Raw genomic sequence first — 20953 nt, forward strand, 5'->3', positions numbered from 1 at the left:
CTCCAGATCCTTTCTCCTCGTTTTCCTTCGTTCTCTGCTCGGAAACGAAAATTGCCACAAAGCGTTTTGGTGCCAGGTTAGATAATCTGTACTTCGCACGCACGACACAGAGCTACGATGAGTACCTCTCCGGCCGAACGCATTGTTCCTGTTTACGTCGAAGCGGTAATCGCTCTTAGCAACCTTCTTGATGGAGGAGGAAGCTTTGTTGACTGGCTCGTGCCAAAGAAGCTAGTGCCAACTGATCTTGAGAATGATCTGCGCCGTCAAATCGCAGACAAGAGGCCTGATGAAGCTGCTAGGCAGATTCTGAACATGCTAAGAAAGGCGACAGATGAAAAGATGTCAGCGTTTTTGGACGTTCTGAAGCAATTTAGCGGCGGGCATGAGCTGTTGAAACTATTGGGCGAAGAAGTCTCGCCGTTGCCAGAAGCTGAGTCGGCGCCATTTGAAAAGAGAGGTGAGATCGAAAGGCGAAAGCGTGGCTAATTTGTACACGTATGTTTTTATGCAGTCATGTCCACTGCCGTTTCTCCGTCTACAACAAAGAGAGCCTCGGAATCGACAGCGCTGAGGGTAGCGCTAGATTCATCAGAAGATGTCGGTTCTGTTTTTCAGCAGAGTTCAGTCGGTCAAAGCCTTCTAGGTGTCATCTCCACAAGTGAACCTCTGTCTGCTGAAGTGGCGCTAAAGCCATCTGCAACCAAAGACGTTTGGGTTTTTATTGATGATAGCAAGAGGCTGAAGAAAACGTACAAAAAACAAAAACGGCAATTAATAGATTGCGTACGTCTCATCGTGGAGCTGATTCAGAAGCAACATGTTAACGTCATTGCTATTTTTGTGCCAAATTTGAAGTATGCGGAGAAACCTATGACCACAAGTGTTTTTGTGGAAAAGTCCTGTTCTGTATTGCTGCGTTTGCCTAAGACAACTGTTGAGTCATTTAAGACTGAAAAAGAGAACTTTTATCAATATATTACTCGTCTGATGAAGGTGACGTGTGATCAGATCGTCATCACTGAAGGAAGCTGCAACGTCAACTTTACAGTACCGGGAGAAGGCCTGATTCAGCTGATTTGCAGCCTGTCAAATCCCAACAACTTCACGTATCTACTTGAATTGGACAGCCTGGCCGAAATTCAAATACCTGGTCTTGAACCATTTCCGCTGGCTCTTCTAGCAAGGACGAAATATTCTGTACCAGAACAAATTGGTAGGTCACTGCAATTATTTTCTTTTCAAACGATGATGTGTCTTTAGGCATAGGCGACTGCCAACCAGAAGTCACTCCTGCGTTCTTAGATCGCCTGTATACCTCCGGTGCAATAAGTAGTTCAGAGTACGACTATGCTGTAGCTTGTGCTTCCTATTGTCAGTGGCGAAAGTATATTCAAAAATTGCTCAGACGACGCCCAAGCAGAGACAGTTGCATGGCAGCAGACTATCATGTGGCTGTTGAATTGGCTATTTGCATTCACGAAGGATTTCGTCGAGACCTTACTGTGGGACTAATGAAATGGCTACAAATTTCGGAAAACAGAATTGAAATTGTGAGCCGTTTTAGCCGTTTTTTTAGAGCAAAAAGAGTACTAGTTATCAAGGATTTCATGCTAGTACAAACTCTGGTTGTATCAAAGCAGGGCCCTGATCAACTGACAGATCTTAATTGCGTACGAAGAACGTTAGAGCAGTTTTTGCCTGCGAAAGTATGGCTGCCAGAAGATGGTTTCAAAACGGGCACATTGCTTCTTCAAATGACTGGAAAAGATGCACTGAACTTGTTGCTATCTATTCTTAATCCTTTGTCAAGTCAATACTTGGCAAAAGCGTTGTCAAAGCGCCTGGCTGGAGATGCGACATCGTTGGAGTTTGTCTTTGGAGATTTGCCTGTTTTGACAATTAAAGTTTCATCGGAGCAGAAAAGAGCGAAGTATAAGGCTGCTGTTAATCACGCGCTCCCAGCATTGGACGATGAAACTAAAAGCAGGGTAAGACTAGTACACGTAGTTGCACAAATGATATGTGTTTCTAAGGTGCTTTTGGCTGTTAATGATATTCTTGCCTTGCCGGGCAAGGAGCAGTTCAAGTGTCTCTGCGATCCTATGATACCGAACATCGAGTACGTTCTTCAGAGCTTACTTAGAGCGTTTTCTGACAATCAGCAGTGGAAAGACGAGTGCTTGCTTTATGCTACAGAGAAAGAGGAGCTCTATTTTGCTAACCAACTACTTGCTGCGGGAGCGAAGCGAACAGAACATTGCTTACGTATAGCAGCGCGAAATAGAGAATACTTTATGCCTCACAGACTCCTCCAATTGCATCAGGAAACCAAGAAAGTCACGCTGCGCGGCAGCTACTTTCAGCTTGAGTCTAATCTCACGGAACGTTCTATAAATTTGCTAGAAGCTCAAGAAAGAATTAATACTTTACGCTCAGCTTTGGAGGCATGTAAGATGAGAAGGAGAAGCGCAACAACTTGCTTCTCGCAGCTGGACGAATCGGAGAAGTATATTCAGGAGACCAACAGCAAAGTATTCTGCTTAAAATTTTCATGTTATTTAATTGAATACTAATATTCACAGATAAAATGTTTACCTGAGAAAATGATGTACTCACAGACAATACCAAACCTGGTGCCGGTGCGAAATATCAGAACCAGTGAGTTACTGGCAAGGCTGCAACAGATACGGGTAAGTCCGCTTAATTAATACCATTCCTGCAATACGCAGCATATCTTGCATGCAGCCGCTGAGAGCAAAATCGACGTTAAAAGTACTTTTAAAAGCGACAGAAGCAACGCTGCAAAAGGTAAGATGCGCATTTAGGAAAAGTCTCCTCTCTTCTCTCCTCACCTCACCTAATGTTTGCTTCGTGCATGCATGTGGGACAGATAACGAAAATGTGTGCAAAAAGGGAGTGGTCCACAGAAATTCAGAAGTACTACAACTTCTTAGTTGAGAAGGGAGAAAGTCATGATAAAGTCCGAATGCATTTGTTGAAACTTGTTGTCTGCTTAAAGCAAATGTTTTAGGACGAAAAGATTCCTCAGTATGAGTATGCAATGGGAGAGCGAAGGAAGACATTACGAGACGCTTTGGTAAGAGCACGATTCTTTAATTAATTGATGTCGTTTTTAAATTCGTGTTTAGAACAAGAGCAAGTATTCAAAATTGCTCGAATTGGGAATAACAAAGCCTTCAAAAATTAAAGTATGTCTAATCGGCAATAAAGGAGTAGGAAAGACGACCTTAACAAAGTCGTTACAACGCATGCAAGCGAAAGGTTCAGAGAGAAAAATTCGCGTTAACTAGTCCACAAATCCGGATCTTTTTACAGCTGGCGAAGTGGTATTTTGCGATTTCTCGGGTCACTCAAATTTTCACAAAGCGCACAGTCTTTTCTTGTCGGAGTCAAACACGCTCTATCTTCTCGTCGTTGACTTAACCGAATCAGAAAAAGAGATACAATTCTGGTCATCGTACTGGCTGTCTCTAACGAAATGTAGCATCGGATCCTCAAGCAAAAATAATGTAATATTAATTGGAAGCAGAGGAGACAAGACAGATGGTCGATACTTGATGAAACGCCTCCTTAATTCATTGAAGGCTAAATTTTCAAACTGTTTCAGCCTGTATAAAAGAACGTTTGCTCTGGACTGTCGTGAGAGCAAATCAAAGACGATGCAGAATCTCCGGGAACACATTGGTCGATTGAAAGAGAAATGCATTGAGGTTTGATAGGCGTGAGGCTTACGTGAGTTACGGCAGAGTTTATACTTAGAGTGCAATGAACGTTCCTAAAATTGCTGAAGAAGTGCAGTCGTCGTTACTTCCTGAATTGCGTGACATTGTAGTGGACTCATCAGATCCTTTGATTGCCCTGAAAAACGCGAATCGTCTTCCTCACTTTATTGAGTGCGTTCATTGTCATGCCGCTCTTACAGTGGTATTTCTAATCTTGTAAACCTAGAGTTAAAAAAGACGAAAAGAAAACGTTTTTGGAAGTCGTTGAAGAACATGAAATACTGAACGAGTTGGACCTTTCCAGAGAAGCGGTACACTGTATTTATTCACGTAATTGTCAGACTGCAACATATTGATGCGTACTTTACTCTAGATAAAAGCAACAAGCTGTCATCTCCTTCTTCAAACAAACTTCTTTTGTCTTCTTATTGATTGGAATATTTTCAGAGGTCTACCAAAGGACACACTGATTTCCCTCGTTCAGTTCCTAGATGAGATGGGAGAGGTGAGTTATTTGTTTTTTCTACGACTCCTTTTACGTCTATGCTTTATAGATTATTGCACTTGACAAGTACGTCATCTTGAACCCGTCTTGGCTGCGCCACAATGTTATTGGTCCTCTCATGTCGTCTAATGACTTCCCTATTTACATGAAAGGTATGGACAACCTGAACGGATCAATGAGCCTTGATCAAATCAATGATGCACTTCAACAATTTAACGTGAAACAGCACATTTCAATTGAAGAAATAATGAAAATACTTTGCGCACTTGAATTGTGTTATCCAGTGCTAGACAAAGAGAACGTATTCCAATTCCCAGCTCTTATAGAGGAAAGACGCCGAGACGTTATGTGGGAAGTGAAAAAGAACATGGTTGTACATCGTCGCCTTCAATGCAGAGACAGTACTGACATAATCGCTCCAGGAACGATTCCTTTTCTTCAGACGCGATCGGTTGTGTCTCTCGATCCATGTCCAATGATCTGGAAAGATGGAATGGTTTTGCAGAAGCGACTGACTAATTTCAAAATCGAAGGACTTATCGAATTGCAAGAAGGAACCAAGATTGACATATTTGCGCGCGGTCCCGTTCACTCGGAAAAGGAGTGTTTGGAATTTATGAAAGAAATGGTTTCGATGACGATGAAAGTCTTGGACGAAAGAAGTCCGGGCACGATACTAGGTTTGGACACGCCACTAGGCGATGTAGATCTAAGAAGAGATCGGGACACGGACGTTTACATATGCCACGGGCGCGCGGACACGCAGGCGGCGTCCGATCTCTACCACGCCCTGAAAAAAGATCACCCGGGCATCAAGGTGTTCTACGGCTACGACAAGGAATCGATCGTCTGGGGACAGTCAACGATCGCGTCGATTCAAACGAATCTCGCCGCCGCGCGTCTCGCCGTCGTTCTCGTTTCGAACGAGTCGCTTCGTTCGTTCGATCATCGGCTCGAGTTTGATTCGCTGCTCGATCGGCAGCGAAGCGAGGAGAAGGAATTCATTCGCCCCGTACCCGTACTTATCGGTCGCGTCGACGCGAAACGCTTCAAGGCGACGATGCCGTTCATCGCCACGCTTCGTTCGCTCGAAATCGACGATGATGCGACCGGTTCGAAGCGGTTCGAAGCGCTGTGCGGACACCTCATAAGTCAACTGACAGGTTTGTTTTTCGTGGGGGGTGGGGGAAGCATGACCTTCCTGTTTGTTATCTAGATGAACCGGAATTTCGGCAACGCTCGCTCAGCATGGATCGCAGCAACGTGCCGCTCCTTCCTACGCTCTGCGATCGCAATCGAATCTCGTTCGATTTGATCGAATGGCTCGAGACGAAAACGCGAGGAATGCGAGTCGCGGGCGCGAGAAACGCCGCCTATTCGGCTCCTCTCGCTTTTCTCTACGGTCTTCCCGGCATCGGAAAGAGCGTCGTCGCCAAGGCATTCGGCCACATGGCGTACGATCGCAATTGGCGCGTCGTCTACGGAGACGCGACCGATTGCGAATCGGCGCATGCGCTCGGCGAACGAATCGTCGACGCTCTCGGCCTCGATCTCTCGTCGGTTTCTCCGCAACGCGCTCTGGTCAAAGCGTCTCGCGACGGCGAACGAGTCGCGCTCATACTCGACGGATGCGATCGACTAATCGAGACGAAGACGAGCGAATTCGTCGACTTTCTCGCCGACGCGCTCCAAGCGCGACGAATAATTCTCAAAATTCTCGTGACGTCGCGAACGCGACTCTATCAGAATCGATTCGACGACGTCGTTTTCGACGTCGGTCCGCTCGAGGCGAGCGACGCGGCGCAATTTCTCGAGCGGCAGATTCGGTCGGAAATTCGCGCGAGTCAAGCCGATAGTCTAGCGAAATATTCGTGCGGTCATCCCATGCTTCTCGATCATTTCGTCGAGCTCGTCAATTCCCACGTGACGTCGGCGATGAAACTCGTTCGAAAAATCGCCATGATGAGAAAGAAAAATTCGGTTTGGCTCGCGCTCGAGCAGTTTCTCACGAAGCCCGTAGCGCAGCGAGATCGAGTCGATTATTTGTTTTGGGATTGCTTGCAGCGCGCTCTAGGCGGCGACGACGACGACGAGAGAATTGCCATAGCAACGGGTCTTTCCGTCTTTCCGGGCGACTTTAGCGCGAACGCTGTCAAGGCGGTTCTCAGCGACGAGAGAATAGTCAGTTTTATGGCTGATCAAAGTCTTCTGCAGCGACTGGGCAATGACCGATTCCAACTGAATCCCCTACTCAAATCGTATCTTAGTCACTTGGCAAAGACTCGATATACTGACCACTATCACGAAACGAAAATTGGCTATTATATGCACTACATCAAGAGGTTGAAGCAATTGAGTGGTCAGTTTTTCGAATGCGCTGAACAAGCGCTGAACAAATATGACATTGATGAACACAACTACAAGAGCGTGTTCGTCTGCTCGCCCGTACCAGGTGTCTTACACGAGTCCTATATGGACGCCATACTTCGTCTGAAATACTTTCTGAAATTTCGACTCACCTACGACGAATTAATTACCTTGTATAAGAAGTGCATTGATCTGGCCTTCGGAAGAAAGCAGGCGACCGTGAAAGCTCAACTTCACATTCTATTGGCCGATGCCTACGTTCGTGTAGGACGCGCCGACGACGCAATCGAAGAATTGGACGAGCCGAAAAGGGTCTTCAAGGATAGTGCGGAGGACGCGCATACACTCGCCTTGGCGTCGTGCTACGCCACACTGGGAAACGCTCATCGATCCAAGGGCAATCTCGTCGTTGCGCTCGTGAATCTTCAGAAGGCGAAAGAACTTCACGATCAAAATCCGCAGTTGGATAACGAGTGTCGCGTGTCTGTACTGCAGGCATTGGGCGCCACGTACGCGCATTTGAAATTTCGTGTGGAGGCGTTGGACTACTACGAAAAGGCTCGACTCATCTGTAAACTACGTCTAGGGCAGCGCAGTCAAGACGATTCGAACTTTCGTCGATCAAACCTACAGAGCCTCGTTCACGGAATTCACCCGTACGCGGTTGAAATAGAGATGAGCATCGCCGAATTGAAGGGTCTGTCTGGACAGTACGAATCCGCTATGAATCACTTGAATGAAGTCAAACGGATGCAGGAGAGACTCAAGGTGGAAATCGTCGCGCCGTTTTTGGTGAGCTACACAGAGGGAGTCTTATTGTACTTGACCGGTGAAAAGGAAGCGGGTGTTCGTCACATGGAGAAGGCGCTGGCCGTCTCGTCCGGTTTCATACGTTTTTTTATTGGTTTCACTTTGGGAAAGCTGCATTACAACCAAAGGCAATTCGTCCCCGCACTCGAGAAGTTTGAGATAGCAACGGATGTGGCAGACGCGCTTAACTGTACCGACGGTGTCTACGTCGAATTGCTGGCGTACCGTCGCATCGCGGCGAGAGTCGCTGGGATGGAGGATAAAGCGTCTCGTTTTGAGGAGCGTCTGCGAAGCGTACGTTTTAGCCCGACAGTTTCGGAACAGATGTTGTCTCCAGTATTGAACGTCGGCGCTGGATCAGGTGTAGTCCCTAAAGCGAACGAGGTCTCTCTGTTTTACAATGAATTCTGCTGTCGCTATCGGTGTCTAGTAAGAGCCTGCTACTACTCGGCCAAGTCTCCTGATTTAGGAAGGTGTCGGTTTCCGTTGTCCGTTACGCTGGATCAGACGGCGACGGTCTCGAGCGTCGATTTGCCGACGCCGTCGGCGGAACCAACAACTGATTTTACGAAGAGTATAAACTGGACGAGTTTTTCTCAGAGTCGTATAGCTGAAGCTAGTGACGACGACGACGACGACGACGACTTCCCGAAAACCGATCACGACGACGACGACTTCCGGAAAACCGATCACGACGACTTCCGGAAAACCGATCGTTTTAGACGATGGTCTGTGTCTGTGCCTGTTGATCACATCTCTTTTAGTATAGATTCTGCTCCTGAGAATAGAATTTCTCGCCCGAGAAGTTCAACGAAATAAGTATAAGCTAGAGGAGGATTTACCATGAGAAGACGGAGCAACTGATTTATTCAGTCAAACTCATAGATGTATGTGGTGCCGATCACCTTCAAAATTGTGTTGAAGTTACAAAAATGAATGACAAAAATTCAAGCTTGACACAGCGCTGTTCGGGAAAGAGGTACATACACAGACATTGTTTTTCACCAGAGTCGCATAAAGAAATCTTTTCTGTATTTCACTTGTCGGTGACGCCACTTGTTGTGCAAAAAGTCGATTCATAATCTGGGTCGGGTGGGAGGCTCTGCGCCTAGCACGCTTCTCGCTTGCCTTTCTCCTCGTTTTCTTTCGCTCTCTTCTCGGAAACGAAAATTGGCAGCATTAACACGAAGCGTTTTGATGGATAGGTCTACGCCCCACTTGGATCAGAATGAGTACCTTTCCGGCCGAGCGAATTGTTCCTGTTTATGATAAAGCGGTAGTCGCTCTTAGTAAGCTTCTTATTGGAGGAAGTTTTGTCGACCGGCTCGTGGCAAAGAGCCTGCTTCTTAGTGAATCTGGATAACGTCCGCCGTGAAATCGCAGACAAGAAGGCCTAATGAAGCCGCTAGGCAGATCCTGAACATACTAAGAAATTCGACAGATATTTCAGCGTTTTTGAACGTTCTGAAGCAATTTAGCGGCGGGCATGAGCTGTTGAAATCTCACCGTTGCCAGCAGCTGAGTTGGCGCCATTTGAGAAGGGAGGTGAGATCGAAGAAAGCCCAACGCGTGGCTAATTTGTAGATGTACGTTTTCAGTCATGCTCGTTTCTCCGTCAACAAAGAGAGCCTCAGAATCGACAGCGCTGGGGGTAGCGCCGAATTCGTCAGAAGATGTAGTTGGTCAAAACCTTCTAGGTATTACTGGTGAATTTCTGCCTGCTGAAGTGGCACTAACGCCATTTGCGACCAAATACGTTTCGGTTTTTATTGATAATAACGAGAAGCTGAAGGAAACGTACGAACAACAAAAAGGGACATTAGTAGAGTGGGTACGTTTCATAGTAAAGCAGACTCAGGAACAACATGTCAACATCATTGAAGTGTGCGGAAAAACCTAAGACCACAAGTGTTTTTGTGGAGAAGTTCTGCTCTATATTTCTGCGTTTGCCTAAGACAACATTTGAGTCATTTAGGACAGTAAAAGAAAACTTTTATTATAATATTACTCGTTTGATGAATGTGACACGTGATCAGATTGCCATCACTGAAGGATGTAACGTGAAGTTCACAATGACGATTGCGTCTTTTTTGGTCAAGTGGCTGTTGCTGAATATCTTATTGATCACTGTTGTGTCAATGTCAATGAACAAGATAAAGTAAAAGGCAACTGAATTAAACCTAATTACATCATTTGGGATGCAGAGTGGCTGGACCTCGCTAATGTTTGCTTCTCAAGAAGGTCGTCTTTCCACTGTGCAACTACTCGTTTCCAAAAAATGCAATATTAATCAGGAATAAGGTTCCGTGTGTAATAGGTTACGGTAACAAACACTTGCTCGCAACATTTTTGTAGACTGGCATCACAGCATTCTATGCCACTTCTATTAACGCTCAAACGGGTGTTGCTGAATATTTTATTTAACATTGCGGTGTTGATGTCAATGAGCAAAACAATGTATTTAACAATTGAAAAAAAGAGATTAAATTTGGGAAGCATTTGGGTGTAGGGTGGCTGGACGACTCTCATGAGGGCTTGTCAAGAAAGTCATCTTCCATTTGTACAACTGCTAGTTTCTAGAAAAATGTGATATCAATGTCAAAAATAAGGTTTTGCAATTAAATACTGTACAACGTATTCCACCAATTCAAACATTTGTTATTGTATCTGGCAATCTTTTTAGGCTGTAGCAGCGAAAGAAGCTTTTTCTAAGGTAGTCAATAGTTTAGAGCACAAAGAGGATGTAAAAAGAAAACCTCAGCACGTCATAGGTATAGTAGTACTTATTATTTTTAATGCTGCTAATGTATATCTATATCTGTTAGACGAATCAAGACCGCTGCCTCTGGAAGACCAAGTGGTTGATGAGAGGCACATCGATTCTCAAAAGGAAGTCATTGACGACATGGAGGATTTGCAAGATTTCACACAGTATATTCTTAGCTGGTATTCGATTGAAGAAGAGAAATTTCTGAACAATTACAGTACGATGGTCAAACGATAGCTATGAAGTTCTTTAGCTCAGCAAAAGAATGGACAGACGCAGGAGGAACCGATGCAACTGTGGGAAAGCTTCTAGAAGCATTGGATAAAGTCAACAAGAAAGGCTTGACTTCTAAGGTGCTATCTCAACTAAATAAATTAAATAATTAATTAATGATAATAATAATAAAAATAATGGTGATCGTAGCGTAATAATTTAACGAAATGTTAATTAATTAATTAATTAATTAATGACAATTTGGGGTGTATATACCGGTACAATAAAAGGTTGTAAATAATATTTGAAAACTGTTACCCAAATGGCGCATCTGATATTTCCTTTCACGAGAAAATTAATTATTTGTTCTAATCGTTATCCGGGTCGGGGGCTCGACGCCTAGCACGCTACTCGCTTGCCTTTCTCCTCGTTTTCCTTCGTTCTCTTCTCGGAAACGAAAATTGGCAGCATTAACACGAAGCGTTTTGGTGTCAAAATCAGAAGCTGGCAGCAGAAAGAATCAATGAGAGCCAAAGAACGACAGAAAGAAGACTTCTCCGAATTTCGAAACCATTCAGCGCCCGAAGTCGAGCAAATGGACGTCGACAACGACCAGCAAGGTAAAAAGCACTATATAAAGTTTTCTTCTCTCATCCCTTCGAATGAAAGAGGCGGCTCTTCCTCGCGAAGAAGACGTCGAACGAATGGATGAGGAAAGCGAAGAGGAAAATCGCTTGAAGGGCGAAGGTTCGTTGGCAGTTAGCGTCGGTGACGTCGATATTCTCGACGAAGACACGCTTCACAGTGAAATCGTATGGATCAGAAGTCTGCCTTGGTACATATGTAAATGAAATCAAAACCCGTTTTCTGATTATGTTTTTTTTTCAGGAGGCTCATGTTGATGCCGAAACGATCGCACACCAGGACGAAGTCGTTGGGAATATTTCTCCAGTGCTGTCCAACTGAAGTCGAGGACATTGTTCCGAGGTTTTTGTGCCGACGGGCTCGAGGAAAATAAAAAAGACACCGAGATGTTTCTCTAGCACGTGGTATTGTCACGCTGTTGTCGAATTCTCGCTTGAACGTCACCTCGAGAACCAAGAGCCGTTTTCACGACGTATAGTTAATTAATTAAAAAGATTTGCGAATGACGTATGACCTTGGATTTCTTCCTAGGAATTGAACACACCTTTTGCGCAAAAGAAAACGATTGGGGTTTTCCCAGCTTTGTGTCGTGGGAGGTGAGGAAGAGGAGAAGGGAGTAAAAGGCGATAAGAATATGCTCATATAGGACATGACGAATCCCGACGAAGGCTATCTCCGCGACGGCGCCTTGCACGTTCGAGCTCGTATTGTCGCCGACGCTCCGCACGGCATCGAGTAATTATGTAGAGATATTTAGGAACACTCATTCTTTACTTTTATGGGATATGTGGGTCCTTATGTGATTACGCTTTTCTGAGCTGCTTTTGTTTCACTGTAACACCGGGGGTTCTCGTTTTGTAGCTGGGACTCCAAACGTTTGACGGGCTACGTTGGTCTGAAGAATCAGGGCGCCACGTGCTACATGAGCTCTCTACTTCAAACACTGTTTTTCACGACGAAATTGCGGAAGGTTTTTTGTCATCAATTCGTTGTGGATGCAAGGTGATTTAAATAACGAATTTCTAGGCGGTCTATCTTATTCCGTCGGAAATGGATGATCACGAGAGGAGCGTGGCTTTTGCAATGCAGAGAGTTTTCTATGAGCTTCAGTTCAAGTAGAACGAGCGTTTTTTTGTTTACTTTGACTAATTTTCGTTTTCGAAGCGTTAAACCGGTCGCAACGAAAAAGCTGACCCGATCGTTTGGATGGGACACGTGGGATTCCTTTATGCAGCACGACATTCAGGAATTGTGTCGCGTGGTAAAGATAAACGGACTTTCCATTGTTGAATGAGACGATTTTGTTGCCACAGTTGTTGGACAATCTCGAGCAGAAAATGATAGGAACTGTCGTAGAAGTAAGTCACTGAAAACTCCACACACAAGTGAAAGAAATTATGAGATTTTTTAGGGCACTATACCTCGACTGTTTGAAGGGAAAATGGAGGTGAGAGAGAACCGATTGTGGAGATTACCGGATACCATTGTCTCGTCCTCTTTTAGTCCTACGTGAAGTGCACTCAAGTTGACTACACGTCGTCAAGGTGAGATCGAATAGGTCATCACACGTGAGATGCAGTGGAATCTACGATAGAATGGAACCCTTCATGGATGTTCAGCTTAATATCAAGGGGAAAAAGAACAGTACGCTTTAGTGGTCTAGGAGCGTTTATATCGAACTTTTTATGCAGTATTTGAGTCACTGGATGACTATGTTGCTAGTGAAACGTTGGACGGGGACAACAAATATGACGCCGGGAAGCTGGGTCTTCAGGTGACTCGCGCGCGGACTTACGCTCTTCTTTTCAGTCTACGAGTTACTAGGAAGCTAAAAAGGGAGTCATTTTCATCAAACTTCCCCCCATCCTCAATCTGCATCTGATGCGATTTCAGTACGACGTGAAAACGGAATCAAACGTTAAAATTAACGATCGGTGTGCCTTGCCTTCCTGCAAACAACAGCAGCAAAGAGAAAAATCTTGTTTTGTTTAGATACGAATTTCCAGTACGATTGGATTTCACGAAATACTTGAAAGAACCCGAAGACGTACCCTCTGTATATAAGCTATTTGCCGTCCTTGTACACAGCGGTGCGTTTCTGTTTCTAAAGGCCCTTCATTTCGATTGTCGCGGTTACTGATTTTTTCCTCAGGTGATTATCACGGCGGACACTACGTAGCGTATTTAAATCCAAGCGGCCGCGATCAGGCAAGAACCAATAGTGTTTTTAGTGGTCTAAGGAATAGTACCGTAAACTACCGAGTAAACGCCCACACCCGAGCAAGCGCCCACCCCCCCTTTTAGCTCCAAAATTGTGTACAGGGTCAGTTACACTCTTTGTAAACGCCCACCCAAACACAGAACAATGCATCAGCCGCGCACCTGCAGATGGCTAAATGACACGCATCGTACGACGTTTCCTGGCACAAAAAGCACGGAAAAACGTTTCAAAGACTATCTCTAAAAGTTTACGTTTCATTGCAGTGCCAGGTCCCTGAATATATCAGTGTTTTCAACACATGGGCGTTTACTACGTGAAAAGTTTGTACAAACACATAGTAAGCGCCCACCCCCCTTTTCTGGACGAAAGTTCTACAAACGTCCATGGGCGTTTACTCGGTAGTTTACGGTAAGCCCATTTCTTCATGTTTGATGGCCCTGACGTAAATCTTAGACTCCAGAGCGACGTTTGACTTTCTTAGAAACAGATACCTTGATCCATAGTACCGCCTTCCTCTAATCTGTACTTGCATGCAACGTAGTGGTTTAAATTTGACGACGACGTCGTCTCTGCGTGTAAAGTCAGCGAGGCAGTGGAAAGCAACTACGGCGGAACTACTGTAGGCGGGGATCTCCATACGTCAAAATTTAAAAGGAATTTCGTTTCTGTTCGTGTAGCAAGAATTTCTTCTGAGTCGAAGTTTCACCAGTGCTTACATGCTGGTTTACGTTCGAGAATCGGCTATCGGCGCGTTTGCGTTCATTCCGCTGTCTATTTTTTTACGTTTCTCTTCGTATAGATTCGATTCTGGCTCCTGTTCTGGAATCTGACATACCTGTTGCTCTTACAGAAGCTCTTGCAGAAGAAAAGTCCGCGTGATTGCTTTAAAAATTATGACGTCATTTGACTGTCGTTTTTTTAAGGAAACTTGAAGAACAGCGACGAAAGGACAAAAGAGAAGATCACCTTTATCTCAACGTCGAAGTACGGAACAAGAACGCATAGCGACTAACACTTGGGTTCCTAACAGCTTTCTCTCTTATATAAAGGTGCTGACTACTGGTACATTTCACAGTCATCAAGGATACGAATTATTTGATATACGAGACAACAACGCGATGTATGAAGACACAAGTCGTCTATTCATTGTTCACGCTTGTGTTTTTGTCCTCTTCAGAGCCTTCAAATTTCTCAAAACAACGCCGTTTATTGAAGTCCAAGAAGAAATAACAAAGAAAATGGTGCGTATAAGAACTACTCACCTTTTACGCTTAGCGCGTCGCTCGTTTTCTCGCTGCAGGGCTACAAACCCGGCGAATTGAGACTATGGCTCATTCTACCGCGCCAAAATTCCACGCACAGACCGTCAGCCGTTTCGCCGCAGCAAAGGAACGACGCTGTACGTTCTCACGCGTTCTACTAGTCGAATTCTTCTTATGCACGCGACAGATTACATCCATGATATGCAGTGCCGTGGACGGTACCGTATTTGCCGAGACACTGTCACCAGGTATGTGCTTCGTTGATACTAGCCCCTTCGCTCGTAGAGGAAATTTTCTAGACATCGGTGCCGATCAGCTACCGGAGTATGACATCTCAAGTAAGCCGCTGATGTCTTGTGGCGCTATCTACGCCAACGTCATCTTTTTCAGCCGACAATCTCCTGTTCTTCAAGTGGTATAACCCAATGACAGGTATCCTGTCGTTCGTAACTTTCTTTCCTGTTCCCGCTGGAACGAAATTCGGTGAGCCATTATGAACGGCACAGAAAAAAATGACCAATTGGACGTACGGTGTAGGTGACCTGGCTCCGGCCTTGTGCTCGTCCGTCGGTCTCCCAGAACAAACGCCTCTAAAATTCTACGAAGTATGTCTTCTGAATTGAATTCCTGAACAAAAACCACCGTCTCGTTTTATAGGAAGTATCTCAGGGTGTCGTGGAATTGATCGAACCTAGCACGTCTGTTTCCGAGGTAACAAAGCTTTGCATTTGGTTTGAGCGACTGCAATTATAACGGCGTGCGTAGGAGAACGAGTTTCAAGACGGAGACATCATTTGCTTTCAAAAATCGTAAGAGACGTCATCGTTTAGCGTTCAGCGCGTAATTGCTCGACGAAACAGCGTTGACCCCTCCTCCTCGCCTTCTGGTTTTCCTGCAACGGTCGAAGACTATTTTCGGTGAGACGAAACGATCATTTATTAAATTTCAGCGTGACTTATTTTCTCGAAGGGAACTGGACACTCAAATCACAGTCACCTTCCACGACGCCACGACGCCCGGCGACATCGGCAGCTTTTCCCTCGACCTTTCGTATCAGCTGAATTATGCCCAAGTTCGCCAAGCCAGTAAATATTGCTTCACTTGATTCGCTTTCTGTTGTAGATTGCTAGCCACGTTGGGACCTATCTGGGTGTTGACCCAATGCATCTCCAATTCATACAGCCCAACCCGTAAGTGCGGTTGTAAGTGTCTCTCGGACACGCGCTTTCACTGTACATTACTGCAGTACGAGGCCCAATTGTGCCGGTCACTCGCTACGATCCTCGTTTTCTGGCACTCTCAAAGATTTGGTTTCCATGACGACACGTTTGCAGCTGCCCAGCGTGTTGTTTTATCAGAAGGTTTTTTTAACTGAACTCTCTCTCCCCGCTTTTATTGACGCTCTCTCCAGATCCCTATGCGAATTGACGAGTTTGAAACGAAGCGTCAGGTTCACTGCTTGTTCTACGGAAAGGGATTTAAGGAAACGGTAAGAAAAAATCGTTAGAATGACGCCGCTATCTCGTTTCTTTTGAGAAACAGGAGCTCCTTTTGTTCGTCGATATTGATTCTACGATTCGCGACGTCATTTCGACTGCAAAGGCGCAGGTAAACGTCTTTCTGAGAAGTAAAATAAAACCGGGGATGAATAATAATGATGTTCTAGCTGCTTTCGGAGCATAACTGTGAAATCAAGACCACTTTGCGGCAAGACCCTTGTTTCTTCGATTCTCCTCCACTTGTAACTACTGCGTTTTTTAGAATGTTGGACATCGTCAACTCGAGAGTTTTCAACATCTATTCAGAAGACGGTATAGCGGATGCTCTGCCCACGAACAAAGTCGCCAGACTCGAAGTTCTATATATAACTAAAACAGTTTGCCCTAAGAAAATGCGATTTCTTTTCGAGGTGGTACCACCAGACGAAATGGTTCTCGGTGACGACGAACTTCTCGTTGCCGTCGCTCATTTTCATAAAGTAAGTGTTTGTACTATTCAAAAATCCGTCTCTAACTCTTTTTTTTCGAAGGAAACCTTCCAAACGTTTGGAGCTCCGTTCTGCATGAGAGTGAAAGACGTAATTATATAAACACGATAGCTCAAATTTAGCGCATCTATTTTGGTCTGTAGCGAGAGCCGCTGTCGGCAGTATTAGAGCGAATACGGTCGCGACTGGAGCTTTCGCAGAAAGACTTCGAGAAGGTAATTCTGTTTATACTGCACAGCAGATTACTAATCCTCAAAAATTCCTCAGTACAAAGTAGCGCTAGTCAGAAATGGCGTAGCAACGTACTATGAAGAAAGTACGTTGAAATCGTCATTTTAAGTGTAAACCGTTATTTATATTCGTGCAGGTGATGGTGAAGAGATTATTAGACTGTCAGACTTCAAACTGTCAAGTAGCCTTAGCTATCCAAGTAAGCAAAAAAGTGGTTACACAAGCCTTTTTGATTGGAAAACGGTATCTTCTCAAAAGGATGCGTACTGGGCCACATGCCCTGGATCGGACTGGATCACGTCAATAGGAATCCAAAGCGAAACCGACTATTTCTGGAAAAAGCTATTAAAATATTCAATTAAATGAAGCGGCGAGCGGAGCTGCTCAGCATGCAGTACAGTACGTTGCCCGACAGTGTGAGACAATGACAGCAGTCTTTATTGTGAAGGAAATTGAGTGACGACAAACTTAGAGATATATGAAACAGATGGAGCAAGAGTACATGCAAACAAAGGCTAAGTCCCCTTCTCTACCACTGCTGGCTTTTGACGTGCTCATCGATTTCTTTTCGCAACTCCGGCTTGTCTTGCAGATACTCGTCCGCCTACGAAAAAAATATGAGGCGATTAATCAAATATTTGAGATGCGTCACGTGATGACCCTACCGTCATATCTTCGAATGACTTTTGCGCTTTTATTTCGTGGAGCTAAACGCGCAGCGAAGGTTAGCGGGGAAGATGTGTTTGATACTTCACTTCTACCTCCTTTTGCAGTTGTATCACGTTCTGCTTCGCCTGATTGATCGTCTCCTGCGCTTCGGTTTCCTAAGTAGCAAAATGTCGATTTTTCGAGCAAATGCTTTGGTTTCGTACCGCTTCCTTCTCTGCCTGGGCGATTTTCGACGATTCCTTGTCGGCGGGATACGGTACGGACAAGGCGGCGAACTGTAGACGCGCGCGAGAGAGGAAATTACGCTCGCGGCTCGTAAGAACGCTTGCGAAGCTTACTTACCTCTTTCTCGAATTTCTCTACCAAGGTCTTATCTTGGATTCTTTCTTTATAGTACGCCCAGTCGACGCGATTGCGCTCCTCTGGAAAGCCCGAGAGACTGCAGAGTCAGAGAGAACGTTCAGGGAAGATTTGCGTTCGATTGCGGCGGTCTTACGCTGCCTGTAGGGTCTCGTGCTTTGCTCTGAAGGCAGCTAGCGCTGCCTTTTCGCTCGCTGGGACACGAGAGGCGATCCTAATCCAGTCAACAGCCGCTCGTCCTACTCGACTCATCGTTGTTAGTGGTGAGCATGCGCGCAGCAAGCCAGCAACTGCAGGAGGATTATCAAACGGGAACATCTAAGCGACTTTTCGTACCATCGAAGTACGAAAACAATATCAAAGGTTTCCAGTTTGCGTTTCACGTTCTTATGCATTTGTTTGTGCGAGGTTTTACGCTAGTTTTTAGCACGCTTAGCGCACGGGCGTCGTTTCCGAGCACCCGGATACCAAACTTTGGTTCTCCGGCGAAGAAACAGAGGATGTCCGTCTCGTCCAACAAGGCGGGCAGCGAATCTGAGGACAAGGTACAATATCGGCGACGTTCGAGCGCGGCAGCTTTCGTTTGGGATAGAGCAAAGCCGTTTTCAGGAAGCGTCCGAGGGAGGAGCGACGTCGCGCAAATCGACGTCAGGTCCTAGTGGCAGAAAGCCGCAGAGTTCCGACTTCGAATTCGGAAAAATTCTCGGCGAAGGCTCCTATTCGACGGTAGGCGAAAAAAAATCCCTTTTCCTCCCACAACCGTAACCGAAACCGTAACAAGGTCGTCTACGCGAAAGACAAGAAAACGGGGAAGGAATACGCCAGTGAGTGATTCGTCGCCTCTCACCACTCGTCTATCTATCGTCTCGTCTCGTCTGGTTTTTATCAGTAAAGATCCTTGAGAAAAAGCACATTATGAAGGAGAAAAAGGTCAAGTACGTCAGTCGGGAAAAGGAAGTGCTCAGCAAACTCGATCATCCTTTTTTCGTTCGACTCTATTTCACGTTTCAAGACGCCGAACGGCTCTGTATGCGGTTTCTAGATAGGGGGCACACTTCTGTGTCCGTTGTCACCTAGAGTTTATCTATATCCGCTTTGACTTTTTATAGATTTTGGGTTGAGTTTTGCTAAGAGAGGCGAGATATTGCCTTACATTCAAAGAGTAGGCTATTCAAGTTTGAGTTTATTTATTTAATTGCTTTCTTGTTTAGGTGGGCTGTTTCGACGTCAATTGCACGCAGTTTTATACGGCAGAGATAGTACTGGCTTTGGAATATATGCACGGCTTGGGTATTATTCACCGGTGAGCGTTGTTAGAAGTCGAACTGCCTTTGTAGTTGATCAACTATAGGGATTTGAAACCGGAGAATGTTCTTCTTGACGAAAACATGCACATTCAGGTGACCGACTTTGGCACGGCTAAAATTCTAGACTCAGGTGAAAGCGACGGTGCATCAGAGGGCGAGAGTGAGATCAATCTTTATGTGAGACGACTCTAAATAACCGTCTTGCTGCAGATCGAGCCAATTCGTTTGTCGGAACGGCGGAGTACGTGTCGCCTGAACTTCTGACCGACAAAGCAGCACAGAAGAGGTACTGTAGAAAGGAGCGAATCATTATCGAGAGTCTTTATTATATGACTTTGTTTCTCTTAGTTCTGATCTCTGGGCTTTGGGATGCATTCTTTATCAGCTGCTTGCTGGACTGCCTCCCTTTCACGCCGCGTACGTCAAACGAGCGCACGTTCTCGTTCTTGAGAGAGCGTAACGTCTCGTTTCTTTTTTTGCAGTAATGAGTACCAGTGCTTTCAGAAAATAACCAAACTAGATTTTATTATACCCGAAGGATTTCCGGAGGACGGCGCCGACTTGGTGCGAAAAATTCTCGTACGACCGATCAGTCAATTGTGTGTTGTGCATTCGTTACGCTGCACGCGCAGGTTATCGATCCTACCAAGCGTTTCGGATGCGAAGAGTGCGGCGGCTATCCGGCGCTGAAGGCTCACAGTTTCTACAAGGGCAAGCAGACGTTTGGGGCGGCGGAGATTTTCCGTGGAACCTTTGCTCTCATAGGAATCAAGTGGGAGACTTTGCACAAGCAGACGCCGCCGAGCATTATGCCTTATCTGCCGTCGACGTCGAAAGACGGCGAGTCGCTTCACAGCGACTTTCGGGTGAGACGGGAAGTGAGTGTAAAATGACGCTCGCGTCGAAGGGTCGCGTGTTTTTCTTTACAAGCCTCGGTTTGAAAGCACTGCTGACGATTTTGACGATCATTTGCTTCAAGCCTGGGGCCTGAAGCCAATGGATCCGTCAAAACAGGGGGATAACATCGAACGGGAGAAACTGCTTGCAAAGCAGGCCAGAGAGTCGCCCTGGTAAGTATTGGCCTAGCCCGTCCACAACGCGAATGCTGAGTGCTTTGTTTGCAAGGCATCGATTCACTAACAATGAGCTGATTGTTAAGACGGGTTTAGTTGACAAAAGAAAGGTACATATTCACTCATATAGCTATGCTGGGCACGTTTGCGTGCGTGCACGTACCGTAGAAGTACTGTGGGCGTAAAGATAATACTTCTAGTTATCTGTAACTGCACGTTTGTTCTCTGTTCCAGGGTCTTTTTGCGCGGAGGCGTCAATTGATTTTGACTGACGCTCCTCATTTGTATTATGTTGACCCTGTGGCAATGGAACTGAAAGGCGAAATACCTTGGTACGCCTGTAATTGGTCTACTAAGTCATTGACTTCGAGCTGTTTTCTCTATCAGGTCATCCTCTTTGAGGACCGAAATGAAAAATTTTAAAATCTTTTTTGTTCATACGGTAAAGATTGTGAATGTTTTATAAAGAACGCTTTTGAGCCCGGTTTTGCATAGCCAAATAGAACGTACTATCTCGAAGCAGAAGGCCAAGCGCAGGATTGGTGCAAAGCAATTGATGAGCGTCTAAGTAAGAAGGGCAAATAGTGTGCCCCGGTGGAAGGGAAAAAGAGGCAGAGATTCAATTTTTTGCGCGTTTTAATCTTTTAGGCATAGGCCTTGAAAACTGATATTAATTGCTTATTCTGTTGTATTGTTTTAGTCTTCCTCTCAAAAATAACGGTTCTTTTTTTTTGGAGATTCGGAGTGACCGCTACTGGTGTTACACCAATCGTAAGTGTACATGCACTAC

General features: G+C 45.3%; 5 protein-coding genes across 8 annotated transcripts in view; 3 read left to right on the plus strand and 2 right to left on the minus strand.

The window, feature by feature from the left end:
* The window catches only part of LOC136200168 (caskin-2-like), a 100729-nt gene that overhangs the window by 43039 nt on the left and 36737 nt on the right, over positions 1-20953 (minus strand). The window lies entirely within an intron of this gene.
* On the plus strand, positions 74-10125 carry LOC136200238 (uncharacterized). The gene is made up of 15 exons (XM_065990591.1): positions 74-460; positions 515-1216; positions 1264-1991; positions 2037-2534; positions 2586-2693; positions 2749-2811; positions 2894-2983; positions 3035-3100; positions 3153-3285; positions 3340-3734; positions 3784-3917; positions 3973-4057; positions 4120-4251; positions 4301-5414; positions 5468-10125. The coding sequence occupies exons 1-15, from the start codon at positions 118-120 to the stop codon at positions 8245-8247; spliced, it is 7371 nt and encodes a 2456-aa protein (XP_065846663.1). The 5' UTR covers positions 74-117; the 3' UTR covers positions 8248-10125.
* On the plus strand, positions 10827-17389 carry LOC136184024 (ubiquitin carboxyl-terminal hydrolase 7-like). Its single transcript, XM_065970842.1, has 44 exons — positions 10827-11028; positions 11078-11243; positions 11297-11395; positions 11452-11525; positions 11585-11649; positions 11700-11788; positions 11915-12023; positions 12080-12168; positions 12218-12314; positions 12367-12411; positions 12465-12500; positions 12557-12597; positions 12648-12697; positions 12745-12827; positions 12878-12987; positions 13046-13143; positions 13206-13261; positions 13816-13893; positions 13952-14021; positions 14074-14143; positions 14198-14258; positions 14324-14394; positions 14452-14515; positions 14575-14673; positions 14724-14784; positions 14836-14874; positions 14927-15019; positions 15074-15141; positions 15194-15247; positions 15302-15345; positions 15397-15453; positions 15506-15608; positions 15659-15726; positions 15783-15897; positions 15948-16025; positions 16079-16144; positions 16203-16243; positions 16298-16391; positions 16446-16514; positions 16566-16613; positions 16667-16738; positions 16791-16839; positions 16891-16953; positions 17013-17389. The coding sequence occupies exons 1-44, from the start codon at positions 10932-10934 to the stop codon at positions 17114-17116; spliced, it is 3303 nt and encodes a 1100-aa protein (XP_065826914.1). The 5' UTR covers positions 10827-10931; the 3' UTR covers positions 17117-17389.
* LOC136184026 (ATP synthase subunit d, mitochondrial-like) lies at positions 17172-18073 on the minus strand. The gene is made up of 6 exons (XM_065970846.1): positions 17920-18073; positions 17766-17862; positions 17627-17698; positions 17516-17578; positions 17420-17461; positions 17172-17358 (listed from the first exon to the last, which is right to left on the minus strand). The coding sequence occupies exons 1-6, from the start codon at positions 18033-18035 to the stop codon at positions 17284-17286; spliced, it is 465 nt and encodes a 154-aa protein (XP_065826918.1). The 5' UTR covers positions 18036-18073; the 3' UTR covers positions 17172-17283.
* LOC136184025 (putative 3-phosphoinositide-dependent protein kinase 2) lies at positions 18038-20895 on the plus strand. Of its 2 annotated transcripts, XM_065970844.1 has the most exons (18): positions 18038-18146; positions 18204-18328; positions 18393-18509; positions 18565-18607; positions 18673-18810; positions 18893-18945; positions 18995-19086; positions 19135-19250; positions 19301-19376; positions 19439-19507; positions 19573-19669; positions 19723-19801; positions 19856-19956; positions 20021-20160; positions 20216-20273; positions 20398-20495; positions 20551-20605; positions 20659-20895. In XM_065970844.1, exons 1-18 carry the CDS (start codon positions 18053-18055, stop codon positions 20746-20748), a joined length of 1641 nt encoding a protein of 546 aa, XP_065826916.1. In that variant the 5' UTR covers positions 18038-18052; the 3' UTR covers positions 20749-20895. The 2 variants fall into 2 exon arrangements, with proteins under 2 accessions (XP_065826916.1, XP_065826915.1); XM_065970843.1 differs by having other exon boundaries at positions 18038-18328.

Source organism: Oscarella lobularis, chromosome 2 (genome assembly GCF_947507565.1).
Source record: "Oscarella lobularis chromosome 2, ooOscLobu1.1, whole genome shotgun sequence".
NCBI classification, from domain to species: Eukaryota; Metazoa; Porifera; class Homoscleromorpha; order Homosclerophorida; family Oscarellidae; genus Oscarella; species Oscarella lobularis.

Coding starts and splice junctions, on each gene's coding strand:
- LOC136200238 (XM_065990591.1), top strand. CDS start 118: ATGAGTACCTCTCCGGCCGAACGCATTGTTCCTGTTTACGTCGAAGCG. Junction 3,735..3,783: donor TGAAAGAGAAATGCATTGAG/GTTTGATAGGCG, acceptor GTTTATACTTAG/AGTGCAATGAACGTTCCTAA. Junction 5,415..5,467: donor CCTCATAAGTCAACTGACAG/GTTTGTTTTTCG, acceptor TTTGTTATCTAG/ATGAACCGGAATTTCGGCAA.
- LOC136184024 (XM_065970842.1), top strand. CDS start 10,932: ATGAGAGCCAAAGAACGACAGAAAGAAGACTTCTCCGAATTTCGAAAC. Junction 14,875..14,926: donor ACCGGAGTATGACATCTCAA/GTAAGCCGCTGA, acceptor CATCTTTTTCAG/CCGACAATCTCCTGTTCTTC. Junction 16,954..17,012: donor AAGTAGCCTTAGCTATCCAA/GTAAGCAAAAAA, acceptor TCTTCTCAAAAG/GATGCGTACTGGGCCACATG.
- LOC136184026 (XM_065970846.1), bottom strand. CDS start 18,035: ATGAGTCGAGTAGGACGAGCGGCTGTTGACTGGATTAGGATCGCCTCT. Junction 17,579..17,626: donor CCCAGGCAGAGAAGGAAGCG/GTACGAAACCAA, acceptor TTTGCTACTTAG/GAAACCGAAGCGCAGGAGAC. Junction 17,359..17,419: donor AGTCATTCGAAGATATGACG/GTAGGGTCATCA, acceptor TTTTTTTCGTAG/GCGGACGAGTATCTGCAAGA.
- LOC136184025 (XM_065970843.1), top strand. CDS start 18,053: ATGCGCGCAGCAAGCCAGCAACTGCAGGAGGATTATCAAACGGGAACA. Junction 19,251..19,300: donor CGGTGCATCAGAGGGCGAGA/GTGAGATCAATC, acceptor GTCTTGCTGCAG/ATCGAGCCAATTCGTTTGTC. Junction 19,957..20,020: donor CGCTTCACAGCGACTTTCGG/GTGAGACGGGAA, acceptor TTTCTTTACAAG/CCTCGGTTTGAAAGCACTGC.